At 37.9% G+C, this 24,721-nt stretch overlaps 1 protein-coding gene across 5 annotated transcripts in view; it reads left to right on the forward strand.

The window, feature by feature from the left end:
* The window catches only part of LOC129769980 (uncharacterized), a 200,881-nt gene that overhangs the window by 107,854 nt on the left and 68,306 nt on the right, over positions 1 to 24,721 (forward strand). For 3 of the 5 annotated variants that reach the window (XM_055772529.1, XM_055772527.1, XM_055772530.1), the window contains 3 exons: positions 14,722 to 14,755; positions 14,833 to 15,334; positions 17,987 to 18,495. In XM_055772529.1, coding sequence (XP_055628504.1) covers positions 14,722 to 14,755; positions 14,833 to 15,326 — 528 coding nt within the window. In that variant the 3' untranslated portion in view covers positions 15,327 to 15,334; positions 17,987 to 18,495. Of the gene's footprint in view, positions 1 to 14,721; positions 14,756 to 14,832; positions 15,335 to 17,986; positions 18,496 to 24,721 lie in introns of those variants that run through there. The other 2 variants (XM_055772532.1, XM_055772528.1) reach the window with 2 other exon arrangements.

The following is a 24,721-nucleotide window of genomic DNA, read 5'->3' on the forward strand; positions in this document are numbered from 1 at the left end:
AAATTAATATTGCTATTCAGTGCAATTTTATCAAAATTCGAAAGAGAAATTAAAAAAGGAATGTTTTTTTTCAATATTTTTATGAGACGTCTATTCAAAATCCATGATTACCTTTGCTTTATTATTTACCCCCCATTATTTGTTAATTTTTCCTGCTTTTCGTTCTTTGACCTATCATTTTGACAATTCATTTTGAGAGGTTTAAAATTGCGACAAGATAGAAATTTGGTGTGAAAGAGGGAATTGTGGAAAATTAAGTCGCAAATTCTCTATACTTTATAATTAAAGTTTTTATGTAGTATTTAATTTTTGAGTTTGTTTGAATGACAAATTGAAGTTCATAGAAGAATAAGATTTCATTTGATATTACGATTTTTTAAATCGACTCAATGGTTGTAAAATTATGACGTTTTGGAAGAAATCTTACTTATTTAATCAGCAAAAGGCCCCAGTGGCATGTGCTGTACACAAAAGTCGTCTCCATTCACATGAATTTTATATTTTTTTTTCCAATTGTTAACTTTCAAACTTATTTCAAGGATCAACATATCATATCTTTCCATTAATCCGCAAACATGCCTAGTAGTAACTTAAAAAAACAGGAAGTGGGTTATATCTATGGTATACCCGCAAGGGTGACGTAGGACTATCGTTGATTTAGAGATCATTTGTATGAAGTTGAATCTGAATTCATTCTGAATGAATGAATATTTGGAGAACTTCGAAAACGAGAGCGTTACGTTGGAGGCACAAGGTTTTATGCATCCAATATTGGATACGGAAATATCCTACTGATGGGGAAGAATAATCTTCAGAAGCTATCCTGTTGATTGCGATTGATTGAAAAATCACAAAACCTAATGTATTTGGTCACAGTGTTACATGGATAGAAAACATTAAAATAAACTCTTTCATATGAATGTAATTTTAAATTCCCAGAAGAACTGGCAGATTATTTTCAGTAACGATTTAATATTTCCACATTTTCCTCGATACTGGAAGCCCACCAGTGGTTAATGCTAACTCGATAACCATCTGTTAATAGCACTTGATTGAAACATATTTGGTCACAGTGTTACATGGATAGAAAACATTCAAAAAAACTCCTTCACATGAATGTATTTTTAAATTCCAAGAGGAACTGGCAGATTATTTTCCGGATCTTTCTCGATCCAAACGGAAAGAATTCCGTGCGTGTATGTGTGTGTGTGTAGCGGCTGCTTCGAGATCTTCCCGGGGAACCGTTTGTAGCATCACTCTCCTCCTGATAGATTCCCTTCTGGCCTAAGGTGCACAAACAAGCTCTTGGTGACACCGTTCATCCGCGCTTTCATGATAAATGAAGAGCTTCACCACAACAGCGACAACATGCTCCAATCGCTGTTCAATTAGAACTGAGTGGATTTCCGAGCGGCGCTCGCTTATATACCAATTGGTGATTTCAATAGCCTATTTTGAAAGCAAATTTAAGACTATTGAAACAAGTTTTTGGATCAGAAAGTAACAAGTATAGAACGCGTAGACATTTTATCTTTCGAATGAAGTGTTTGTCATACCATTTCGTTCAGTTGTTTAGGAGCTATTAACACTCAAAATCTCGGTCTCCGGCGTAATGCTTTCGTTTTCGAAACTTTGATTTTACACCCCGGTATAGAAATGAAAGACGTAGTCCTACGTCAAAAACAAACTCATAAACGACAAAAAGAGTCTTCGATCGTATATTTTTTATATATATTTTTTGATAGTTTTATAGTTTTATAGTACCATTTGCTTATTGGCGCTTTTTTAGTTGGAGTGCCTTTTAATTGGCAGTTCGCCAGTTGGAGCACGCGCCAATCAAGAAGCAATCAGTTTTACTCAGTTTTTCAATGCCATTTTTATTGAAGGGTCTTTGAACGTTAAACACAAAAAATGAAGGCACAGTATAAAAGTATTTAGTTTTGCAGTTTGTTTGACAAATGTATTCGTTCGAAAATATTTATAATATATATATATATATATATATATATATATATATATATATATATATATATATATATATATATATATATATATATATATATATACATATATAAAGTGGATTATATCACATCCACTATTCAAGGAAGTTAATTATGTTTTTGCATTTTATGCGAGTTTAGATATACATGATCGATATTTTAATTGATATTTTATGCGATTGTGATTTGATACGAATTTATATGTAACTTATCATGTGAAAAGTTATACGATTTAATGTTTGCTGGGGTGATTCGATTTTTTTCACCTTTTCCCAAAAATGACTTATATCAAAAACTCTTAACTTTTGAACCCCTAAGCCGATTCGGATTATCGATACATCAAATTGAAGTTAATTAGCTAGTCTTTTTTGGAAAAAATATCAAACTTGCAAGAAATTTGAATATTTTTTTGTAATTCTTGATTGTATCCGTTTTTATAGTTTACATGGTTTCGGGACCAACGGCGCTGTATTTTTCTATATTTTTTCTTGAAAACTGAGGATTTTTAACTCAAAATTAGATATATTCTTTTTTTCTTTTTTGAGTTATAATTTTTTAAAGTTAACCGATAGTTCGGAATATTAATTTCTTCCCCTTTTTCCTATTCTCAAAAATTCATAACATTTGAACTGCTAGAGCGATTCAGATGATAGATATATCAAATTAAAGCCTAGAATTTTTTGGAAAAATATTGCACTTGCAAAAAAAATAATTTTCTTTTCGTGATTAATAATTGTATCTGTTTTTTATGAATAAAAAAATTTTTTTTGCCAGTGTGAAATTATTGACTTGAATTAACTATGTCGATTATCTGAATCGGATCAGTAGATTAAAAGTTATGAATTTTTTAAAAACGTAATTTTTGGAAAAAAGGAGAAAAATGATTTTTTGAACCATCGGTTAAATTTGAAAAATCATAATTTAAAAACGAGCGCCCTTGAATGAAAACTATAAAGAACAATTACGAACAATAATTGGCATGGAATATATATGATACTAAAAAATATAGTTTGGTGTTAATTTCCCGGCAGCTAAAAAGCTGATTACTAGCAACTAATTGACGTTAACGTTTCATTACCTTGTAAATTCTAGATACAATACCAACAGAGGGTATTTAAAAAAATGGCTTTTTACGGGGTGTGTTCGAAACTGAAAAAAAAGAAATTTATTCAGAAATCATATTTTAATGTTGTTTTTTAAGCGTACATACATTATTTAGTCGTATAATTATTGTATCATTCAATTTATTCCGATGAGAATGCTTTAAAATATTTCAACTGATGCTCTCACCACATTTTAATTTTTTCAGTTCAGTTTCTATGGCGAAGCTTCATTCGTAAATTACACATTTGTCATCATTGGTGGAATACGACCAAAAATGTTGTTATGAATAGCACAGCAAGTTATGATTACAATACATATGGGTTTATTTTGAAAAAGCATTATACATAAGCCGATGAAAATGCATTATAATATTTGTCCACAGCGTTTCAGCGTTTATATGTATATTTTATTCAATTTTCAGTTCATAATTTCTATCCCATTCACCGTGTTTATTATGATGATGCTAACATTATATACGAACCTCCCATCTTATATATGAAGTCTCCCACCCTCTTAGAGACATCTTAACAATATGTTCAATTTTTAGAGCGTAAATCATCTGTCAATTTTTTCACTGTTTACATTTTCTTGCCACAAATCGTTGCCACTTTTTTCTCTCAAGTTCCACTTCTCTTCTCTGCCTTCAACCCTTAAAAAGTTGTGTTTAGTGTTGTCCGATGTGTATGTTTGAAATGGCAAATCTATTGAGTCAAACGATTGGGACTTATTTAAACACTGCTTATTCACGCATATTAACGCGATAACAAATTTCGTCTGAAACACTGTCGATTTGCTGTCGGAAAATAAAAAAAAAACAAGGCTGATTCATTCGATCTCGTCGAAATATTTGCCAAAACATTGTGTTGTTTGTTTGTCAAGCTCCGTTTTCGGTATCGTGGAAAAGGTAGAAACATAAGATATTTCCGAACTATGAAATATTAGATTATATCAAGTATATTTATTTGATGCTTAGGCGATGGGCCAAACGTCGGTGGAAATTCGGTAACTGATCGTTTCCGAAGTGAAAGCGAATATGAGCTACCGTGGTTATCGATAATGGATACCTGAGGAAAGCTGGACCCCTAATAGATGTCGTTGTTGTCGTTTTTTTTTAATTTTCAGCGATAATTTTTTTTTAAATCTTGACTTCAGAAAAACGTTACAAGGTCTATAGAGCTTCTTCAAAAAGAAAAAGCCATCATAACGGAAAGCCAACATCAAAAAGCCCTTAGATTTTGCTTCTCGCCCGACTGACTTTTGGAAAAAGTTTGTTTGGATCGATGTGAGTAAGTTTGAACTTAAAAACACAAAGAATCGTCAGCGAACTCGTTGCCTGAAGTTTGAGCGTTTGTTATCCAGATTTACTCAAGCAACACGAAGTAGGATCACTGCTTTTGCGGGGCTGTGTTCCCTGGAACGGAGTGGGCAATATTGTCAATATCGATGTAAAGATAACTGGTGAATCCTACGTCCAAGTCTTGGAGGAAAACTTAAAATCGTTACCCAGGAAAATGAAATGAAATGAATCATTTACCGCTGTTTTTACATCAAAAACAATGTGATAATTGGGTAATTTGGCATCAATTCATGAAATGCGAAAAGTCATGGCATGGTTTGATGAATATGAACTTCAAACTCTGGACTAGTCAGCTTGTTTACCAGATCAAAGCCCTATCAAGAACTTATGAGGAGTGATCGTACGAATAGTAGAAGCAGCTGACAAGCAGTATAAGTGATTTGAAGATTTTAAACGAGTAGTATTCCTGCGTAGAACGAGATACACACTACAACATGACGTACCTTGGTTAAAACCACCTCGAATGGGTTATTTGCACTCATTGAGAACTAAAGATGACCTACGAATTAGAAGCTTATTGTAATTCATGTGAAATTGACTTTAATTTTTATTTAATTGAAGGGTAGGAGCCTGCCCGTTGGTCTCAAATGTTCCTATCTCACGCCTCCACGAAGATCATATGACGACATTTTTAGATCGGGCGTGAACTGGAAACACACACCTGGTCTTGGCTCCGAGAACGGGTGTCGAAAGTGGCTAAGTGGAGGGGGTGCGAGCGAGTCAGAGCGCTATATCTCTCCCGGGGAAGGCCTCCCGGGTCATGGAGGCCTAGCCAACCCGCTGTCTCTCGGGCAAAGGAGATACACCCAATAAAATGGAGCTACGATCACGAAGATTAATAAGAATGCGATCACCCGAGGAGGGTCCCCGAACTAGAGCTGGTCCTGGCACGGGCGTAAGAGCGAGCGGCCAGCGGCTGGAGGGCGAGGTGCAAGAGCGGGCCACCAGCCGGGTTCAACCCGAAGAGCTACCGCCACACGGAAACAGCAGCCATCGACATCACCCAAGAAACGCTGCGCCTACGAGACGTGTTGCGACTGCCAGACGACAGTCGTCCACACTTGTGGGTACCACTAGGCGCCGGATCATGTGGACACACGAAATGAATGAATTCGTGATTCGCGCCTATTACATCTGCACTGCTTTGGAGACGCGGTCGCCCTCGAATACTCGCAATGTTCGAGGAAGCGTATCCAGAGTTCGTCGGGAGGCTTGATCAGAACGCGATGAACGCGAGGCGTAGAGCGATAGTACGCAACAACATGCTCTCCCAAACGCAAATCGACGAGATCAAGCAGCAGGTGCAGAGAGAACTAAGCTCCAGAACGAACAGAGCAAGCGATGTATCGAGACGAAGTTCACTACGGCTGAGCATTTCATTCGCGAGTGGGGCATGCGGATCAGCACCAGTGGAGGCCACAGTACAACAACCCCCTGAGCCGGAAGACCCACAGCCAGATCAACAACTACTACGCGATCTGGTTTTCCACTACGACGAGGCGATCTCACAGTTCCGCGACACAGACCCATTGTCGCGCCCCAGGATCCCGAAGTTGCAGCATTCCCGCAGGCTGACAAGTGCAGTAAAGCTCATGAACGAGCACGTTCTTCCGCTGCACTTGGTTGATGCTGAGAACATGGAGGAGCTGCAACTGAAAGTTTACTGTGCTGCTGTGGCGACCGCCAAAAGTTTAGGATACCGTATAAGGCCAAGAGGCAGACTGCTCCAACATCTTCGTGAAAGGCGTGAGCCGCCATGGCGAATGAGATTGGAGCAACGGATCCTAAACAAGCGCGCCGCAATTGGAAGACTGATGGTGTACAAAAGAGGCAGCAGATCGGCGAAATTATGTCGCCAAGTTGCTGTGATCGTGCGGCCTACTGAACTTCGCCAGCTGGGAGCTCACCAGCTGACGGAAAAACTCGACACACTGGTACAGCAATTGAGCGTCCTAACTAAACGGCTGAAACGTTACTCTGACTCTGCAAAGCGCCAGGAACAAAATCGGATGTTCAGAGATAACGAAAAAGCGTTCTACGACCACATTAGCGACGAGAAGCCCGACTACCGCGAAGGTTTGCCAGATATTAGCGATGTGACGAACTTCTGGGCTGGTATTTGGGAAATCCCAGTACAACATCGCGAAGGGCAAATGTGGTTAAGACGGGAGGAGGAGAGTTGTGGTGAAATTGGAGAGATGCCAGCTATCATCGTCGAAGAGAACGATGTCCGCGAAGCCTCGCGGTACCTGAGGAACTGTGCAGCACCGGGCCCCGATGGTGCTCAGAACTTCTGGCACAAGAAGCTGACCGTCACACATCAAAAGATAGCTGAGTGCTTCAACAAGGTGCTACGTGACCCACACAACCTCCCTGAATTCGCCACCCGTGGCGTCACATTCCTTCTCCCGAAAGACAGCAACACATTGAACCCATCAAAGTACAGACCGATAACGTGCCTATCGAGTCTGTACAAGATATTAAGCAGCATCATAACCGCCAAAGTTTCTGCCCACTGCGAACAACACCATATCATCGCAGAAGAGCAGAAAGGATGCAGAAAAAATACGCATGGCTGCAAAGACCAGGCCATCATCGACGCAGCCATAGTCGGCCAGGCGGTTTATAACCAGCGGAACCTAAGCATGGCCTATATCGAATACAGGAAGGCTTATGACTCCATACCTCACTCGTTTCTCGTCCGGGTATTGGAGCTCTACAAAATTGATCCCGTCGTCGTTAGGTTCCTGCAGCATGCGATGAGGCAGTGGAGTACGTCTCTGCACCTCAGTGATGGGGAAAATGTGTTGCAGTCTAGAACGCTGCAGATAAAGAGGGGGATATTCCAAGACGACTCTTTCAGCCCGCTTTGGTTTTGTCTAGCACTGAACCCCCTCAGTAGGACGCTCAATAGAAACGGTCATGGCTATAAAATAAGGTATGGCGACGGCGCCCACGAAGAAGTGACCCATACCTTTTACATGGACGATCTCAAGGTCTACGCTGATTCACGTCAGCGTCTAGGTGTAGCTATCCGGGTTGTCGAAGAAATAATCAGGGACATCTGTATGGAGTTCGGCCTCGACAAGTGTCGCTGTGTCCACCTGCTGAAAGGACAACTTACCGAATCCGGAGGCTACGAGGTCTATGACGGCGAGTTTATAAGAGACATGGTTCGTGGCGAATCCTATAAATATCTTGGATTCCGACAACTCACCGGGATTCGCCACGCCGACATCAAGACGGAGCTGCGAGACAAGTTCTTGAGTCGAGTGAACTGTGTCCTGAGGACTTTCCTCAACGCGGGGAACAAGGTGCGCGATCAACACATTCGCGGTTCCCTTGCTGACCTTCAGTTTTGGTGTAGTCAAATGGAGCAAAACTGACCTAGAGGACCTTGAGAGGAGGATGAGGAAAGCATCCAAAGAGGCCGGAATGCACCATCCTCAATCGGCACTGGAGAGAGTTTCACTACCACGCATAGAAGGGGGACTTGGAATCGTCGACATTTCTGCACTGTGTGTTGCCCAGGTACGACAACTGCGCGAATACTTCGCAGAACGCGCCAACCAAAACGCGCTATACCGGGCTGTCTGCAGCGCTGACAGAGGATAGAGCGCTCTGCACTTGACGCAAGCGGAGTACCAACTAAACTGCAATCTGCAGACAGTGGAGGAGAAGATTGCAGCTTGGAAGCAGAAGGCAGTGCATGGTGCCCATCCCCATCAACTGGACCGGCCACACGTCGACAAGGCCGCATCTAATCTGTGGCTAACGCGTGGTGAACTCGCTGCAATATATTTCATTAACGTAACTGCTATGTTTGATCTCTTAAAAGCGAAATGTAAAGAGAAAAAAGATTATATATTTATGTCGCTTTAATTGCTCTTCACCGATCTGCAGAACTTAACGTTGATATGAAAATTGAATGCTTTGCTCAGGCTGAGGCGAAAATTGTACTACTCAACGATTTTCACATTCAATGTCTGCGTTGTTGATATTTGTAAATGATTACCCACCAGAATCAGTATTTATTTATTGATATGATGATCCATAACATGAAATCATCGTCAGACACAATTTTCGTTCAATATTTTTTCCCAATTGCAGCCGTTGCTTTTTCACATCGAACACACATTTGATATGTAGAATTAATGTTAAAAAAAAAATGTTTTAAAAGCGTGTTACTCCTCCCGAATATCCATTTTGCATTTTTGCTTCACAGAAATGGAAAAACGGAGCTCAATGACGTCTACGTCGAATTGCATCGCAAGGATGCCACGTTTGTACAACTCGATTCGATTTGAGTCGAATGGATTACAAAATGCAAACTCCCCATAATGTTGACTTCCAATAATTTTGACACTCATGTTGATTAAGTAGTAGGAATCCGGTCGTTCGCCTTCTACCTTCGCGTACATGTCGACTATGAATTGTTGGCACAGCTCACGACATCATATAAGTCATATAAAGACATCATACGATACATATAAAATTCATCGAGCGCACTCCTTTGTTTTATTCGCCTGATAAGGCTATTCATATATGTTATTTCAAAATGAGTAATGATGTTCATGATGAATAGGTAATGTTTGTGCTATGTTCATCTTGTTCTTTCAGAACGGTCGGGCATTTTTCGTCAAAGATATTTCTTCCAACTTACATTGTGGTCACACACATTCTAGAGCTTGCCACTCGGAATACATACAAGGCGTATTATTTGTTATAGAAATCTCAACTAAGTACTACTAAAAATGATGCAAGTAATACTACGATGAGAAGACGAACGTTGGGAACGCTAGTGCTATTGAAGAACATGGAGAGAGACGTATGGACGACGTGCCTCTGCAATGAATTCCAGATTATTGTTTTTCCTTCGAATCACAATTTCTCGCGTCACTGTGCAGTCGGCTTGTATGGTTCTAGTAACGCTTGGGCATTGCATCCAGACATGTGCTCTCCAGTAGGTGTTTTTTCAAAATTGATGACAATAGCGTGATTGTCATTTTGTAAACCGAGCATGTGTGAGTTGAAGTATTCCAATAATTCGTTGTGCTCATTTTAAAATACTTCCAGCTCGCCGGGGATACGCATGGCTTTAGTCGAGATGAGGTTACTTGCGAATGTGTGGATGAAAGTTCAATCTAGCGCCATCTGACATAATTAAATTCGTTCTGATTGAAAAACGACCGACGGTGAAATTATTTGAATATTGTTTGTACAAAACCACTAAAATCGCGATTAAAAACAGAGTATGGGGGTTTAAATTTATGGTTATATGTATTGCTTGAAGCAAAACTGAAGAAAAAAAAATATAGGAGGTTGTGTCAAAGATACAACCGCATTGTTGACGTAGAACTACGCGTTTATTTCATATAAGTCGCTTGTTTATACCTTCGGATATTATTCTATAGTGCTGTGAAATTTAAGAAACAACTGCTTAGAAGAATAATCTCTTAAATGTTTTTTCATTGTAGAATCAGTTGACGATAATTGATTGATGATTCATTCTTGCTCTCGCAGAACAATACACTAGCTAATCATATGTCGCAATTAATTTCATGTCAATGCATTGAAAATTTACGTCGAACGCAATTCCGGTGGCCCTTTTCGCAGTTGACATAGACTCGGCTACAGTCGATTATATACATGTTGAATCAGCACCATTATTCAACATCTCATAACTACATCAATATATCGTTGGCACCACGAGGAAACAACAACAATGACAACACATGCAAGTATCAAATATCATGCTACATGTTATTTAGTATTGCCTCAGTGGAATTGCACCTCTAGGCATCGTTCGAACAACGTAAACCAAGCGCTAAACAAGCGAATACCATAGCACGCATACAGAGCCACATATTGGTGGCTTGAAACTACTAGGAATATTAACACTACTCATTATTTTGCGTTATTCTCAAAAGAAACGATTCTGTTTATATCACTGGCCTCGAGAAAAGTTGCATTACTTTCTCATGTTCGAAATAAGCGCAACTGCCAGCATCCCATCGACGAGATGAGAAACAACACAACAATTATTTCCCCTTTCCCAATTGTATTCTACAGAAATTTTAATAAAGAAACAATAGTCTTAGTTCGCAACTCGATCGGATCACATCATTCCTTATCCAAAAAGCTCCGATAATAGTTTGCACGCTAAATATATATAGATATTGAGCTTGTAAAAAAATGGATTTTATTTTGGTAATTATTGACTGTAGCCGTTTTTTTTATCGTTTTCATGACTTTGGACTAGAGGGCGCTATATTTATTCTTGCAAGCTGCGGTTTTTTACATAAAATATCTGAAAATCAGAGAGGTGTTATTTCTCGTTTTTGTGTTATTGTTTTGCAAATTTAACATGTTTTAAGTCTCCGTTCAATATTCCTATGTGAATAGACGGGACATATGCGACTAGAATCCAATCTTCCCACAAATGTGATACTATTCAAATAAGGTCCAATTTAATATGTCGATCATCTAAATCGGTTCACTGGTTCAAATGTTATGAATTCTTGCAAAAAGTCATTTTTGGAAAAGGGTGGAAAATAATATTAAATTGGTTGGCAAAAAATTGTATTACTTCTGAAAATTTTTCTAAGAATATTTTTTTAAATTTTTTCCCGATGTTTTGTCCACTACATCTACACACACTAAGAAAAAAAAATGTTCGTGGAACATTTTAAAATTCGAGAGTTAAAGCTTTTAAATGATGTGCACCCATTCTTTATGCGTTTATTCTATGTACAAAAATATTGTATTTTATTTGTAATGAAAAATTACATTTCGGGCAACTCAATATTTTCTCTCTGATTTTTGCCGATTCTACAAAGTATAGCTGTTTGTCTGTTATCTTCCTACAGCAAATGAAAGGAAAAAAAATGAACTTTCTAGGAAAAATATTGAGTTGCACACCAAACGTAACTGTATTTTTATTCGTGCTGACAAATTTCATCAACTGATGTTGAAATAATTAGGAAAATTTGTTATCAATGAAGAAGTAAAGAAAGCTTCGACGTAAGTTCCTCATGAAGCTGATGGCCAGCATAATTAATTTAAAGTATCCCATTTTCCAGCTCCAGACGACTTTGTAAACTATGTTAAAAAATTGAAGATATTGTCCTTCTGATCATTTTCCGTTCCTAAGCAATACGCGCTTTCGGAATCGAACTTCACCTCGATTTATCAAAATTATACTCCGCTCGCTAAATCAATCATTTTTTGCAAACCCACATTCGGCAACAAAGTTCTACCGGGACTAGTTTTTTTTAGAAAAAAACTAAACTCTGAATAAAATACGATTACAACGCTACAGGACGTATCGGTCCATGTGAACGCTCCCCCTCTTCTGCTTTCTTCGACTCATGTGCCCAGATTCATCCGATTCAATTAAAAGTATGAAGTAAATTGCGCCTGAAAACCTAGTTTTCATCCTTGTTGTTGCATTTGCTGCGGAGTATGTTTCTGTACCGATGTGTGCGCGGTCGCATGCTCCACTCATCACATATTACTCCATTAAATCCCAATGCTGCTAAAAATAAAGTAAATCGCAGCGTACACGAGGCCTTCACCCGAATGCGGATGCACATGAATAGTGCATATCAAAAATCGACAGAGGTTTTCTCTCTCTCGGTCGATGGGTACTTTTTGTTTCCAATCGAAAAAGTTAGTCCAGGCACGTGAAAAGACTAATATACGAAGCAGGGGGTGGGGGAATCGAGAGTTCGTACTTTGTAATAATTTGTATGTCCATCGAGTGAGTTCTCGAGGGCATGCAAGCGAATAAAACTTGAAGGTGTAATATTCAAAAAGGCACTTAATTAAGCCTGCTGAAAGCCGGATTCGATCGAATTGATCAAGGTGAGTGCGATTGGATAGGAATGATTTTTAGAGTGGCGAAATGAGAATTCGAGCAGTTGCAAGCTGCTATGAAAACGTAATAAAATTATTTTGTGGAGTTTTCGGTGTGTTTTGAAACATCGTGCGTTGGAAAGTTGTTCACTCGATGCATATGTAATTGAATGTTGGTTATTAAAATAAAACGTTACAAACGTTCGGAGATTCCTATCAAAAAAGTTAATTTCTTTCAAATTTCAAGTTTGGACAAAACATTGTTACTGATTGTAACATAATCCCAAAATACTTTACATAAACATAAGTATGTTTTTTTCGATAAAACAAACACTGGACCAAATCACCCCATAGACGGTCCAAATCACCCGCACCAAATTTTAATGTCCAAAAATCATCTCTTTTATTTTATGATATATTTCGTAGATTGAAGCTTCATATAATGATTAAACATTATTTATTGAGAGAAAACAAGTGTAGCTCAGAATACAATGTGACATTTTTTATTTAGACCGTATTGGTTTGGAAATATTAGGCAATTTGCTTAGGTGGTCCAAATTCCCCCCTTTTCCCCTATATGTTAAAGGCAAAGAAGAAAATAAACTTCCTGCACCGAAACCGTACATGACGCGGTATTGGTTTGTTGGTTCGTGTGTCATGAAGTGCGAACCGAAGCAGAGTTGTCTCGTTCTGTTTTGTTTCGTGATTTGTAGCACGTAAAAGCAAAAGAATGCCACTGGGGAAAATGATTTTTGTAAGATCATATTTGAACGAATAGAAGCGATTTATTCAGTGAAAGGATCAATTGGCAAAAACTGCAAAAAACAAAACATTATCATTTTACTCGTTGCGTTGCGTATTAATCGTTCAAAAAATATTATTGGGCATAGTGATGTCAAGTAATCATTATCGAATGATTAACCCATTGATGAATTCAAAACAACGATCATTAGCCACCATCATATGGAGAAAATGAAAAAAGGAAGGGAATCAGGACAGAATCAAATCGAAATTGAACTGATGAATGTTTCTGTAATCTTCCGGAAAAATTAACTGGAAAAAAATCACAGGAGGGTTGTCTCCGAGACACGACCGCATAATTGACGTAGAATTCCGTTAGGCTATCTGTTTATTTTTGGTATATTGGAAAACGGTAACGGTAAACGGTAACGGTAAACTCTTTGATAATGGTGTGATGGCCCTGAAAAGGGTCGTTTTGTTTGGTTGTTCAGTAATGTTTGTTCACTTCAACCGTGTTTATCGAGTGGTGATGATAGAAGGATGGTAAACAGTCGTCGGATGGTGCGTATCAGATAAAAGATACCGAAGTGGAACGAGATATGATGAAAACCGCCCTCTGTGATCCTAGACGAGCTGGCTCCTGTGTTATGTATGGATGTATGGTATCAATTTTTCTCATCAGTGAAAACTTGTTACTTTAATATGGAAAAGTAACAAAGGTTTTCTTTTATAATTTTTACTTTCTGAGTGTTTATTCAACCCAATGCTAATTTTAATTGGACTAATAACACTTACACAATACTCTATGTAGAGCATATGGGAGATCACTTTTTCTAATATTTCTTCACTTTTCCATTTTTTCTCGCCGTATAAACTTTCCTTCGGCGAAAATGAACAAAACAAAACAGACACCTTAAACCAAACGACCCATTCTCGAGCGGAACACACCTTGGTTTTTATTCATGAAAATTGAAATAAAACGTTTCATATATCAAGTCATTTTTAACACAACTGCTACCATATATAATTTTACACCTACTATATTCTTCACAATACACGGTTGGTAATTGATATGAAATTTCACGAAGCAACCAACATTAAAGTTCCAAATTAAAATTTTTTTTGCAGGAATTAATTATATCACTCACCTTACTTGCAATATCAAAATACACCTTCGATATATTTGCAATGCCGATTTCACCCGGGCAGCTTGGTTTTGATGTTTCTGTTAGGGAATCGCCGCATGTGTCGTCAATTTCGACCAATCAAAAGAGGGTAATTCCGTTAGGATAGGGGTTGAGATTTTTCAATTGTTCGATAGTTACTTTCATGACATATATTATTTTCTTCAATATAATTTTTTTTATGGAGTGCCGAATTCGATTGATGCAAAAATTTCATCAATCCACCATGAAATGACTGAGCAATAAACGTTTGAAATTGGACAATTTTCACGATGTGCTCGATTTTCGATTTTCAATTTGTACCCCAAAATGTTCCCGAAAGACGTAATCCTACGTCAAAATGAAACTTATTTTTTAAACTGCGTTGTCTCCTATTCTAACCGGGAGATTAACCCCTGTGATATCCTAATTTCTTCATTCTCACCGTTAGTTCCGTAGCCGTAACGCTGAATTTCATCTTTACATTTTTTTTTTACAGATATCATTCAATGGTGATTGGGGTTCTCTCAGTGGTATGTTAGTTCAGAAAGCCAAACCTTATAACCTGGCATCACTAACTTTTTTGTTACTTTTGTTTTCTTGGCAACAGAATCTCGTGCGAAGCAGAAAGTCCCCGCTTGGAGCTGGAGTCAACTGCAGGAGGCCATCACAGCGGTCGTGACGCAGCGGTTGCGCTTCACGCAAGCATCCGCCCAGTACAACATCCCCAAGGGAACCCTGTACGACAACATTCTTGGCAAAACCCATCGGATGGCGATCCTGGAGGAGCTGCTTCTAAGCCCGGCCGAGGAAGCAGCCGTCTTGGAGTTCTGCTGTGACACTTCAACCTCACCGTTCAGCAAGAAGACGAAAAAGTCGCTCAAAAGTATACTGGAATTTCTGGCCCGATTCGACGTCTATCGGGCACAGGCGGAGCGGTTCAGATTTGGTGACAAGGGCGGTTTCCGGTGGTGGTGGGCATTCTGCCGGAAGCACTCGATTGTGTCGCTGTATTATGAAGGCATCAAACTGGAGGAAGAGACAAGAACCGGGGGTAAAAAGGAGCGGCGAAGTGACGATTTCGAGGGGGGAGAAACAACATAATCCGAAAGGTAAACAATTGATGGAGAGAAATGTAACAATTCGTGCCTTACAGTAATTGTTTGTGATGTAGACATTCTCGTTAGAATTAAAATGACTAATATATGGTAAGATATTATATGGGTCCACTTTATATCATATTCACATTCCTTCGTGGGGAACAGAGCGAACAATCCGCTCCTGCTGGACAATCATTTTTCGGCACTCCCAAGCTCGATCTGAATTGGTTGATCTTTTTCGATTAAACTAAAATGCTTCCCCCCCCCCCCCTCGCCGTCGTATACCCTCTGTGCACCGAATCGGGCTCAATTTATTCGCATTATTAATGCAAGGTGATGGACGGTAATCGACATTTTATTTCATATTGATTGTCACATTGCGACTGAAATCCCAAGCATCGTTTTAATTGCTAATGTGCCAATGCTTTCACTTTGTTGCTGCTTCTCTAGCTTTCACTTCCGGTGGGGGTTTCGCGCGGGGAGGGTCACTGCAATTTTGGGCAATCTGAACGCCACGCGCGCGAGCAAGACGAAAAGCCGTGCGGTCCGAGAGTGCACAAGTGCATTTCTGAGCACCGGTTCTACCTATATATCGGACTCAGACGTGCAAAAATGTAGCAGCAGTATACGGGATCGGCTTCGTGTCTCCGCCGCTTCCCCAATAATGATATTGAAATTGGCTTTCCCAGCGTTATTATTATGCATTATGCTTTTAAATTAAGCCTCGCTTCGGATTTTTTTTGCATCTTTCAGTTGTGTGTGTGTGTGTGTGTATGTGTGTTCATGGCGAAAGGTTTTTTTAACCCCCATTCCAAGGGATGGACCACACCGAAGAATGGCAAATGAAACAGCGACGGCAAAAATAGCATTTTTTCGCCTCACTCGACTTCTACGTAAATATGTAAATTGAGCTGATCAATCATAAACCATTGGCTAATTATCACGACCGCGTCCGCGTCCTGTTTGGCCGGTTTGCAGCGTCGCGAGTGAAATGAAACTCGAACACATGTCAGTTCATTGATGCCTATCGCAAGCTTCACACATGTCACTAGCTTACCTCCAAGCGTTGGTTGATTGTCATCATCGTTGCGGGTCAGAAGCGAGCCAGCGGTGGCGATAGTGATGGTCCTCCCCCAATCTGGTTTGGGAAGCTAAACGTCTCCCGCACCTATCAATAGGCGGATTATTGACCGGCGTTTATGCCTCCATCATGTTGTGAATGGGGCAGCGGGGGGGTTTTGGAATGATTTTTGATGCATAAATGCAGATCCTGGCTGACTGACTACCGGCGGGGTCGATAGTGGCGGTTAGAGTCACCGTGTTGCAGCCGCTGTGATGAGCAGCAGTTCATTATGTTTTATAGCGACACAGCCATGCTGCTTCGTGCAGGAGTTAGCACGTGAGCAACAGTGCCAAACCAATTCACACCGTGCATAAATGTATTCGTGGGAATTAATAAACAATTAGCGAAATTTAATGGTGTTACGCTGTTTCTGTTCGACGACACCATTTTTGAGGATGTGCTTGTCGTCGGAAATACTTGTGAGCTTTGTATGAAAATACGATGCACCTATTTGTTGAATTCAGATATAGAGGTTGCTACTAGAAATATGAGAAACTGAAACTTGGAGAAATTGAGGAAACAAAGATTTTCGATCCATCTTTGCTTGCTGTATCAACTGTAGCAATAGACGAGGGCCACTACCTAAATGTGTCTACTAGTGAGAAAATATAGCACGATAATTCGTCATTGGCTTCATTGACGTCATACACTTCTGCATTTGCTCAAGCACTCCGGAAGTTCTACCTCAACATGCATTTTAAACGCGTCAACTGCTCCTTCTGGCATCGAAAATCGTTAACCACGCAGTTCATTCTTAAAAAGCCTCATATTTGATGTAGAAATATGTGTTTTACACGATCTCACATATTTTTTTCCATATATGTATTCACAATAAAAAATATGATTTACCAACGTTTCTCTACTGCAGTCTGATACGACTGACTTAAAACTAGACATGTGTCATTCGCTCATGAGTTGTTCCGAAGAATCGACTCTTTGAAGTGAGTTGACACGGGACAGCTCGCAAAAAAAACAAACAGCTCTTCAGCTCACTTTGAATATGATGCAGGAGGGAAAAGAGCTGTATAATTGCAGAGAGTGTGTGAGCTATAAAACTCAAATGAACTGACCGCCTCTCGCTCTTCGTGTTATGACATCAGTTCAGTTTTATTTGCTCCTCGTCGTTTCAACTGTTAAGGTGGCCGTACACTGTTTGACCGAAGGTCAAATAGTTATTACAAATTTCATGTTTGGCAAAAATATTTGTCAGCCATAATTACACGTATTTGTTTTTGTCCAAAATTTGACAAAAAACTGTTTGACGAAATACAGCTATTTGGAATGAATGGTATGCATAGTACACTGTTTGTCAAGTCGAATATTATTTTGTTTGCGTCCGCTGTCATATTTCAAAGTAGAACATATTTATAAATGCACAGTAGCTCTGGCCACTGCAGCTATGATAATTGAAAAAAATAGATCAAAAAACAAAAAAACAATCTTGTAACAGCAGCATCTGGGTGAGTAAGCGGGTCAAAAAGCGTGACTTTACAATCAACTTGAACCTTTGTAAATTTCATAAACATGTTTTTTGTTTGCAGCCAAGATGTCATGGAACGCTGTCGGAAACAAGTGCGCATCAAAATCTCTAACTATATAATGGTTGCAACATCAGAAGGCTGCATTGTGATGATCTTTTTGGGTAAACAGGCCCAGGAGCGGGGTGAATCCGTCCAGAAAATGAACCTTGACTGGCACAAGGAATACCACGAGAAATCTGCACAAGAAGAGGCTGCCGCGAAGGATTAAGATAGTGATGGTTCCTTTCTTTCTTTTCCGAAGTTTTTTTTTGTGATTAAGTTAATGCCCTTTTTAGAAGGTGTTTCATAATAGAGAGTTTTAAAATGCTCGTGCTTGTTTTATTAGTTTCTTGCAGGATTGTAACACAAATATATTTTTAAAGATGTTTGAAATTTGCAGTTAATAAAACAAAATATATTTTCGATCGTATAGGATTGTAATTCATTGATAGTTTGATTACTATCAAAACTCGAATGTTTGTATGAAAGAATCTTAGGTATCCAACGGCATTAACGTATCTGAGAAGCATAGTCGCATGATTTCTCGTTAGAGTACAGATTCGGACGTCAGATAGCATTCTTTTTATTATACTTTGTGATAAGTGGTATGTTGAAAAAAAAGCGAGTACCAGTATGAATCGAAATGTGTGTCGGAAAAATTCGCAAACGAGAACGAGATTAGAATTTGGAAATAATTCTAGTGGAAATGAAGGGTTTTTGAACATTTTGGAACGCATATTTGATCGCTAGATTGAGCAGCAAAATATTAAACCGTTTTAGGGCATCATTTTCAAATATGATTAACTCAAGCAAGCCATCTTCTTCAATCGTGACGAACATCTGCAGAAAATTGTTACTCATTTTAACATCTTTTATCGTCGCATCCTCCGGCCAAAGGCTCAGTACTTAGAACAAATTCATTCCACAGCATGATAGCACACCAAACTCCAACGAATTCATGATCCCGCCTCATGCCTAAAATTAATTGATTAATAATAGAAACTTTGTTTTAATTGATAAAATAGAAACAATGACAAACTCAGCTGAACAATTTAGATAGAAAATACATATTACACAGATTTTCACTGATTTGGGTAAGATTGAATTAAATTACAATAAAAAAGATCTGGCATCCCTTTTGATAGTTTTATTTGCCACTTGCCACTTTTCAATTATCAACAGTGGCGAACACTGCCAAACATCAAAAAAACAAAAAAAAAATTACTGAAATATTTAATATACGTCAGTAGGGAAAAAGGGGGGAATTTGGACCACCTAAGCAAATCGCCTAATATTTCCAAACCAATACGGTCTAAATAAAAAATGTCACATTGTATATTGAGCTACACTTGTTTTCTCTCAATAAATAATGTTTAATCATTATATAAAGCTTCAATCTACCAAATATATCATAAAATAAAAGAGATGATTTTTGGACATTAAAATTTGATGCGGGGTGATTTGGTCCAGTGTGTGTTTCATCGAAAAAAACATACTTATGTTTATGTAAAGTATTTTGGAATAATGTTACAATCAGTAACAGTGTTCTAGAATCGATACCAGGTGTTTTTGCCAGATTCCAGACCAGAAAAATTGGATTGAGACAATCTCGAATTCTGTATGGATTTTTTCACTGTAGTTCGAGCATTTTCAAACACTTTTGATGTTTGGTCAAAGAAAATCCGTTCTTGATAGTCTGCGTTGCTCTTTCAAGCTCCTTCTTCTTCCAACGTTGTCTGTCCATCCTCTTTTTGTAATTCAGCGGCATCTTGAATCAATTAGACCAAAGAAAAGTCTCAAACCTGTAGGACCAGTTCACCCCACAGAACATGTCCATGTCACCCCACACAACACGCAAAAATTAAAATGCAATTGATTTCATTTATACATACATCAAATTGTTCCTCTTCTGTAGGCGACCAGAACTTTACTGCACAATATACGAAAAGTTTGTTTACTTAGCAGGAAAAACCTTAAAACCACTATCGGAAAACTCACATTTTTTTACGATCAAAGTGCTTGCTGTGTATATGCTACCGTTTCCCTCTACTTGTGAAGCTTTACCAAAGTTTTTTTACTTTAGGTACACACGGTTCAACAATAGAAGAAAATGACATTATAAAAAATCCAAGTTGAGACGTAATTTTTGAGATAAAGGGGTGGTCCAAATCACCCCGTGTTACCCTACATGCTTTGACAAATTAGTCTAAGAAAGTTTAAGCAAACAAGTACTAAATATTTATTCGTTGTGTTTTGTGACGAATATATGTGACCAGTACACGTTGATCAAATTTCATCTGTCAAAAATAGTCAAATATTTGGCTTCGGTCAAACAGTGTATGAGCACCCTTATATTTGCGTTGACGACATTGACCTTTGTTTACTAGTTTAGGGGGCGCCAAAAGTAATAATTGACTTTCAGGCAGAATGAACACGTTTTTAAAATTAAAATTATGAATGAAAATCAACTTCTGTGTATCAAATTAGTATTCTATTTAAATGAAAAACATTTTGTTTGCAGACGATGAAAAAATCTCATAAGAAAATTGTTTTTGACGACAACTTTTTATTATAATGAAAAGTCTCAGTAAGAATGTCGGAAATGTATAGACAAATGGTTAAATAAGAGTCAGAAATACGTGTTTCAAGTAATTTAAAAACATGTTGTGAAAAATTTCATACTAGTTTTAACATTTTAAAACTGGGTTCGTGTCTTCTAATCTGATAAAGATTACGCTATCGAGTTTGGGACCCAAATTGAAAGTCGCCACCGGACGTCGACACTGACAACTGAGCTGAATAGCTGTTCATCATGATGAGCTGGTTTGTTGACAGCGTCCATAAACAATAGCTCTGTCATTGAAACATTGATGGACGCATGACACCGTTGCTTCCAATATCCAAAAAGGACAACACAGACCAATCTTAACAAACAGAACGAATTACCTGATAGTACTCTGATGGCGCAATGCATCATTGAGCATCTGATCATATTCGTAGACTTCACAACTTCTTAGTGTTTCAGTTTACTCTCTTTTTGACACCTAACAGCATGTCATCCGATATGTTTTGTTTAAATTCGAGGAAAACTTTTCATATGTTTTATCAATGAAATGTTGTTGATCCGTACATATTCCTCTATATTTTCATTTCGCACTCCGTATCATAATAGAAATCATCAGCAGCGATTCATAAACTTGAATCGTTCATGTAACTTTATGTTATTCAATTCCTAGGGGAAGCATCTATTTGTTCGACATTTTGGATGAGCAAAATTCCCGTGTTTTCTGAATTAAAACACGGTAAATGACTTTATAGTTAGTTTTTTCCTCGAGTTCAATTCTGTGAGAAAAAATAACCTGAGAAACGAGCCCGAATCAACAAAATTTATGAATTTGTTAGATTTTATGAACAAAATGCCGTGATTCTGCATGCTATTTCACCTGTGTGAGTGATTTTCATGTACGATACAAAAAATCTAGCACACCTGTAGTATATGTCAAACCACGTTGGTGAAAATAAAAGAGATGGAAAATGAAAGGTGGGAAGATTTCTAACATAATCAAAATCTGTGACGTCACCGATTTTGTTTTTACTATGTTCCTTTTCTCATAATAATATATATTATAATAAGTACATAAGAAAAGTATTTTTATAAAAAGTAAAAATAATCGGATAAAAACGAACGAACTATATTTTTTCATAAATTAATGCTAGGGTTCAAAATCATAAAGGATCAACTGACATTTCAACATAAATTGGGGCGGTGTTGAGGTTGTCTAAACATAATTACAATTCAATTCTACTCCTCGTCAAATGTTAAGTTTTTATGCTTCTCAACGCTAGAGTTATATTGTTTGAATTTTTTTTTCTCATTCAAACAGCTAAAAGTACAAATTCATGTTTTTTTTTCTTATGTGAAATGCATTTGACAAAAGAATTTGATTGACCTGTATTGAGACGAAAAGTTTTTCTTTTGCGTCCTAGTTTAAGAAGATTGAATTTTCAGCACCCTAATTAGGTTATTTTTTACAATTGTGGACATTAGATAAACTTCCATAAAGCACCTCTAAAATACAGGAACAATAGACATTAGAATACTAATTCTGATATAAGAAAAAATCAAAGAAACAATGAAACATTTTAGTTTGTGACATGTTCTGTTTTTGACGTAGAACTACATCTTTTGAGAAGGGTGCCAAATCAGAAAACAGGTCAGGTTGTATGAAATAAAGTTAACGTTAATAGCTATTTTCACTGTGAACGAATTCTCATGATTTGCGTACCAATTGAATCGGAAATTCTTTAAGATTTGTTTGATATGCTATACATCACAATTCGCTAATCTCTAAACCGTTTAAATTCATGAAAACTGGAAGAACTTCCTTTTTTCCCATACATTTGTTGGTGTTTCGAATGCTTATAACTCGAACATTTCTTAACAGATCGGAAAGATGTTTGCATCAATTGATAGTAAATATTTCTACGCGTCTATCACAATTAATAAAATGTTATTTTGACATAGGACTATGTCTTTGATTTCTATATAGGGGGGTTACTCTACGAAAAATGTAACGATTTATTAAGAGTTTTCAAACGCATATTACTCAAAATGGTTATTGCGACATATGTTGTGTTATATATTATTAGACAGGAATTTTATCCACAATTTCCTTTGCTTGAAACATTAACAGTGAATATAGTAAAAAAAGTTTACAATTTAACGATTTCATTGGGTATGTTTTTTTTCGATTGCACTATCCATTCGCTTCCTCATCGACGGAACGAGCAATCTTTTTGCTCAAAATCGGGCGTTTGCTCATAATATGAGTTGATACGTAAAATGAATTATTCTCCATTTACCGAGAATAGGCATTAATTTTATATTATATTGTGTGTTGTCTAATCCATTTGTGCTCAATTCATGTTTTTATCGTGTAGGTCTCACTACTAACAATTTGTGTAATTGTGGTCCAGGATGTCATAATATCGAGTATGTTGTTTGGTTATTTAAAAATGCAATAAATGAATTTAAATGGTTGTTGATTTAAAAGATCGAAAGGGTATACCCACGTAAATCAGATTATGATAGCTTGAGTAGTCGCGATCTTACAGGGCTATAAAGTTATTACAAACAATGTTCCGGACAACGTGGTAACGAAGGAAACAATGCTATTTTTATCTATAACTAGCTGACCCGGCAAACTTCGTCCCGCCCAACATTTGTTTTTGGTTATCAATACCTTCAAACATTAACGTTTTCCTTACTATGAGCAAGTTCATGGGTCCAATCGCAGAACTGTTCATTGATTGATCTTCTAATCGATCAATCAATGAACCGCTTTAGTATTTCTAACAAAACTCATTATTATAATGTCAGATTATTTTCAGACACAATTCTCGTTCAAGATTTTTCAACCACTTGCAAATAACATGTTTCTCCAGTACATGGAATAAATGCTTTATACAGAAAATACGATAAAATGAAGACAGCCCTAAATCGGACGATTGCTTCCTCGAGTACTGCTCTTATCAACACATCCGGCGATTCTTTTTTTTTGGTAAAGATAGAAGAAGATATAGGAGTGCGTTTCATAACATTAAAATCCATTTCCAGTTTCGAACAAATATCAATTTCGCTAGCGCAAACATCAAATGAACTAACAGCACTTGTCACTATGTAATTGTAGAACATATGGGAATTTAATTTTCCGAATTTTCCCTTTTTCCTTTAGAGTTTTCTGAAAATTTTCAATTGTCATGTTTGGTTGGAATATTTTTGGTTGAAATATGTGTAATATTTTTATGGGACCCGCTCTTCATTCCAGAGGATAGAGGGGTGCCATACCATCATAGGAACATTTCCCCCCCTTGAAAGGTGAGAGGAGTGTTGAACCACTTTAGAAATGTTTCTCGCCCGCTAAAACCTCCACATACCAAATTTGGTTCAGTTTGCTTAATTAGTTCTTGAATTATGCAGAAATGTATGTTTCATTTGTATGGCAGTCCCCCACCCCCTCAGAAAGAGGGGAGGAGTATCTATTCACCATGGAAACGTTTCCTCTAACATTCGCATGTTAAATTTGGCTCCATTTGCTTGATCAGTTTTCGGATTATGCAGAAATATGTCTTTCATTTGTATGGCAGCTCCCCCTTAGAAAGGGGGGTTTATTGCACCCTAAAACCTTCACATGCCAAATTTGGGTTCATTTGTTTGATTAATTCCCGAGTTATGCAGGATTTTGTGTTTCATTTGTATGGCAGCCCCACCTAAGAGAGGGGGGAGGAGTATCTAACCACCATAGACTCATGTATTGCACCTTAAAACCTCCACATGCAAAATTTGGTTACATTTGCTTGATTAATTCTCGAGTAATGCAGAAATTTTTTGTTTCATTTGTATGGCAATCTGGAAATCGGAATGTTTCCCTAACACAGACTACAAAATCATGAAGCCTGGGGAAATCGGCATTGTAAAATAGATACAAGCTGCGGTTACTTTTGTACTAGCTTGCATTTTTGCAAACCGGAATGTTACAGATTCCGAAACCAAGAAGTTGGGAAAATCAACATTGCAGATACATTCAAGTCGGCATTTTTTTTATACCCCCAAGCATTTTTACACTCTGGAATTCGTTTTGCTATCACGGTCTACAAAAGTGGGTACAAATGCAACGCTTTGGCTCGATTATTCAAGACTGCACTGGAAAATATCTCTTCATGTCGCCACTGAACTTCTACGCATATCGTTTGATG

Source organism: Toxorhynchites rutilus, chromosome 2 (genome assembly GCF_029784135.1).
Source record: "Toxorhynchites rutilus septentrionalis strain SRP chromosome 2, ASM2978413v1, whole genome shotgun sequence".
Taxonomy (NCBI): Eukaryota; Metazoa; Arthropoda; class Insecta; order Diptera; family Culicidae; genus Toxorhynchites; species Toxorhynchites rutilus.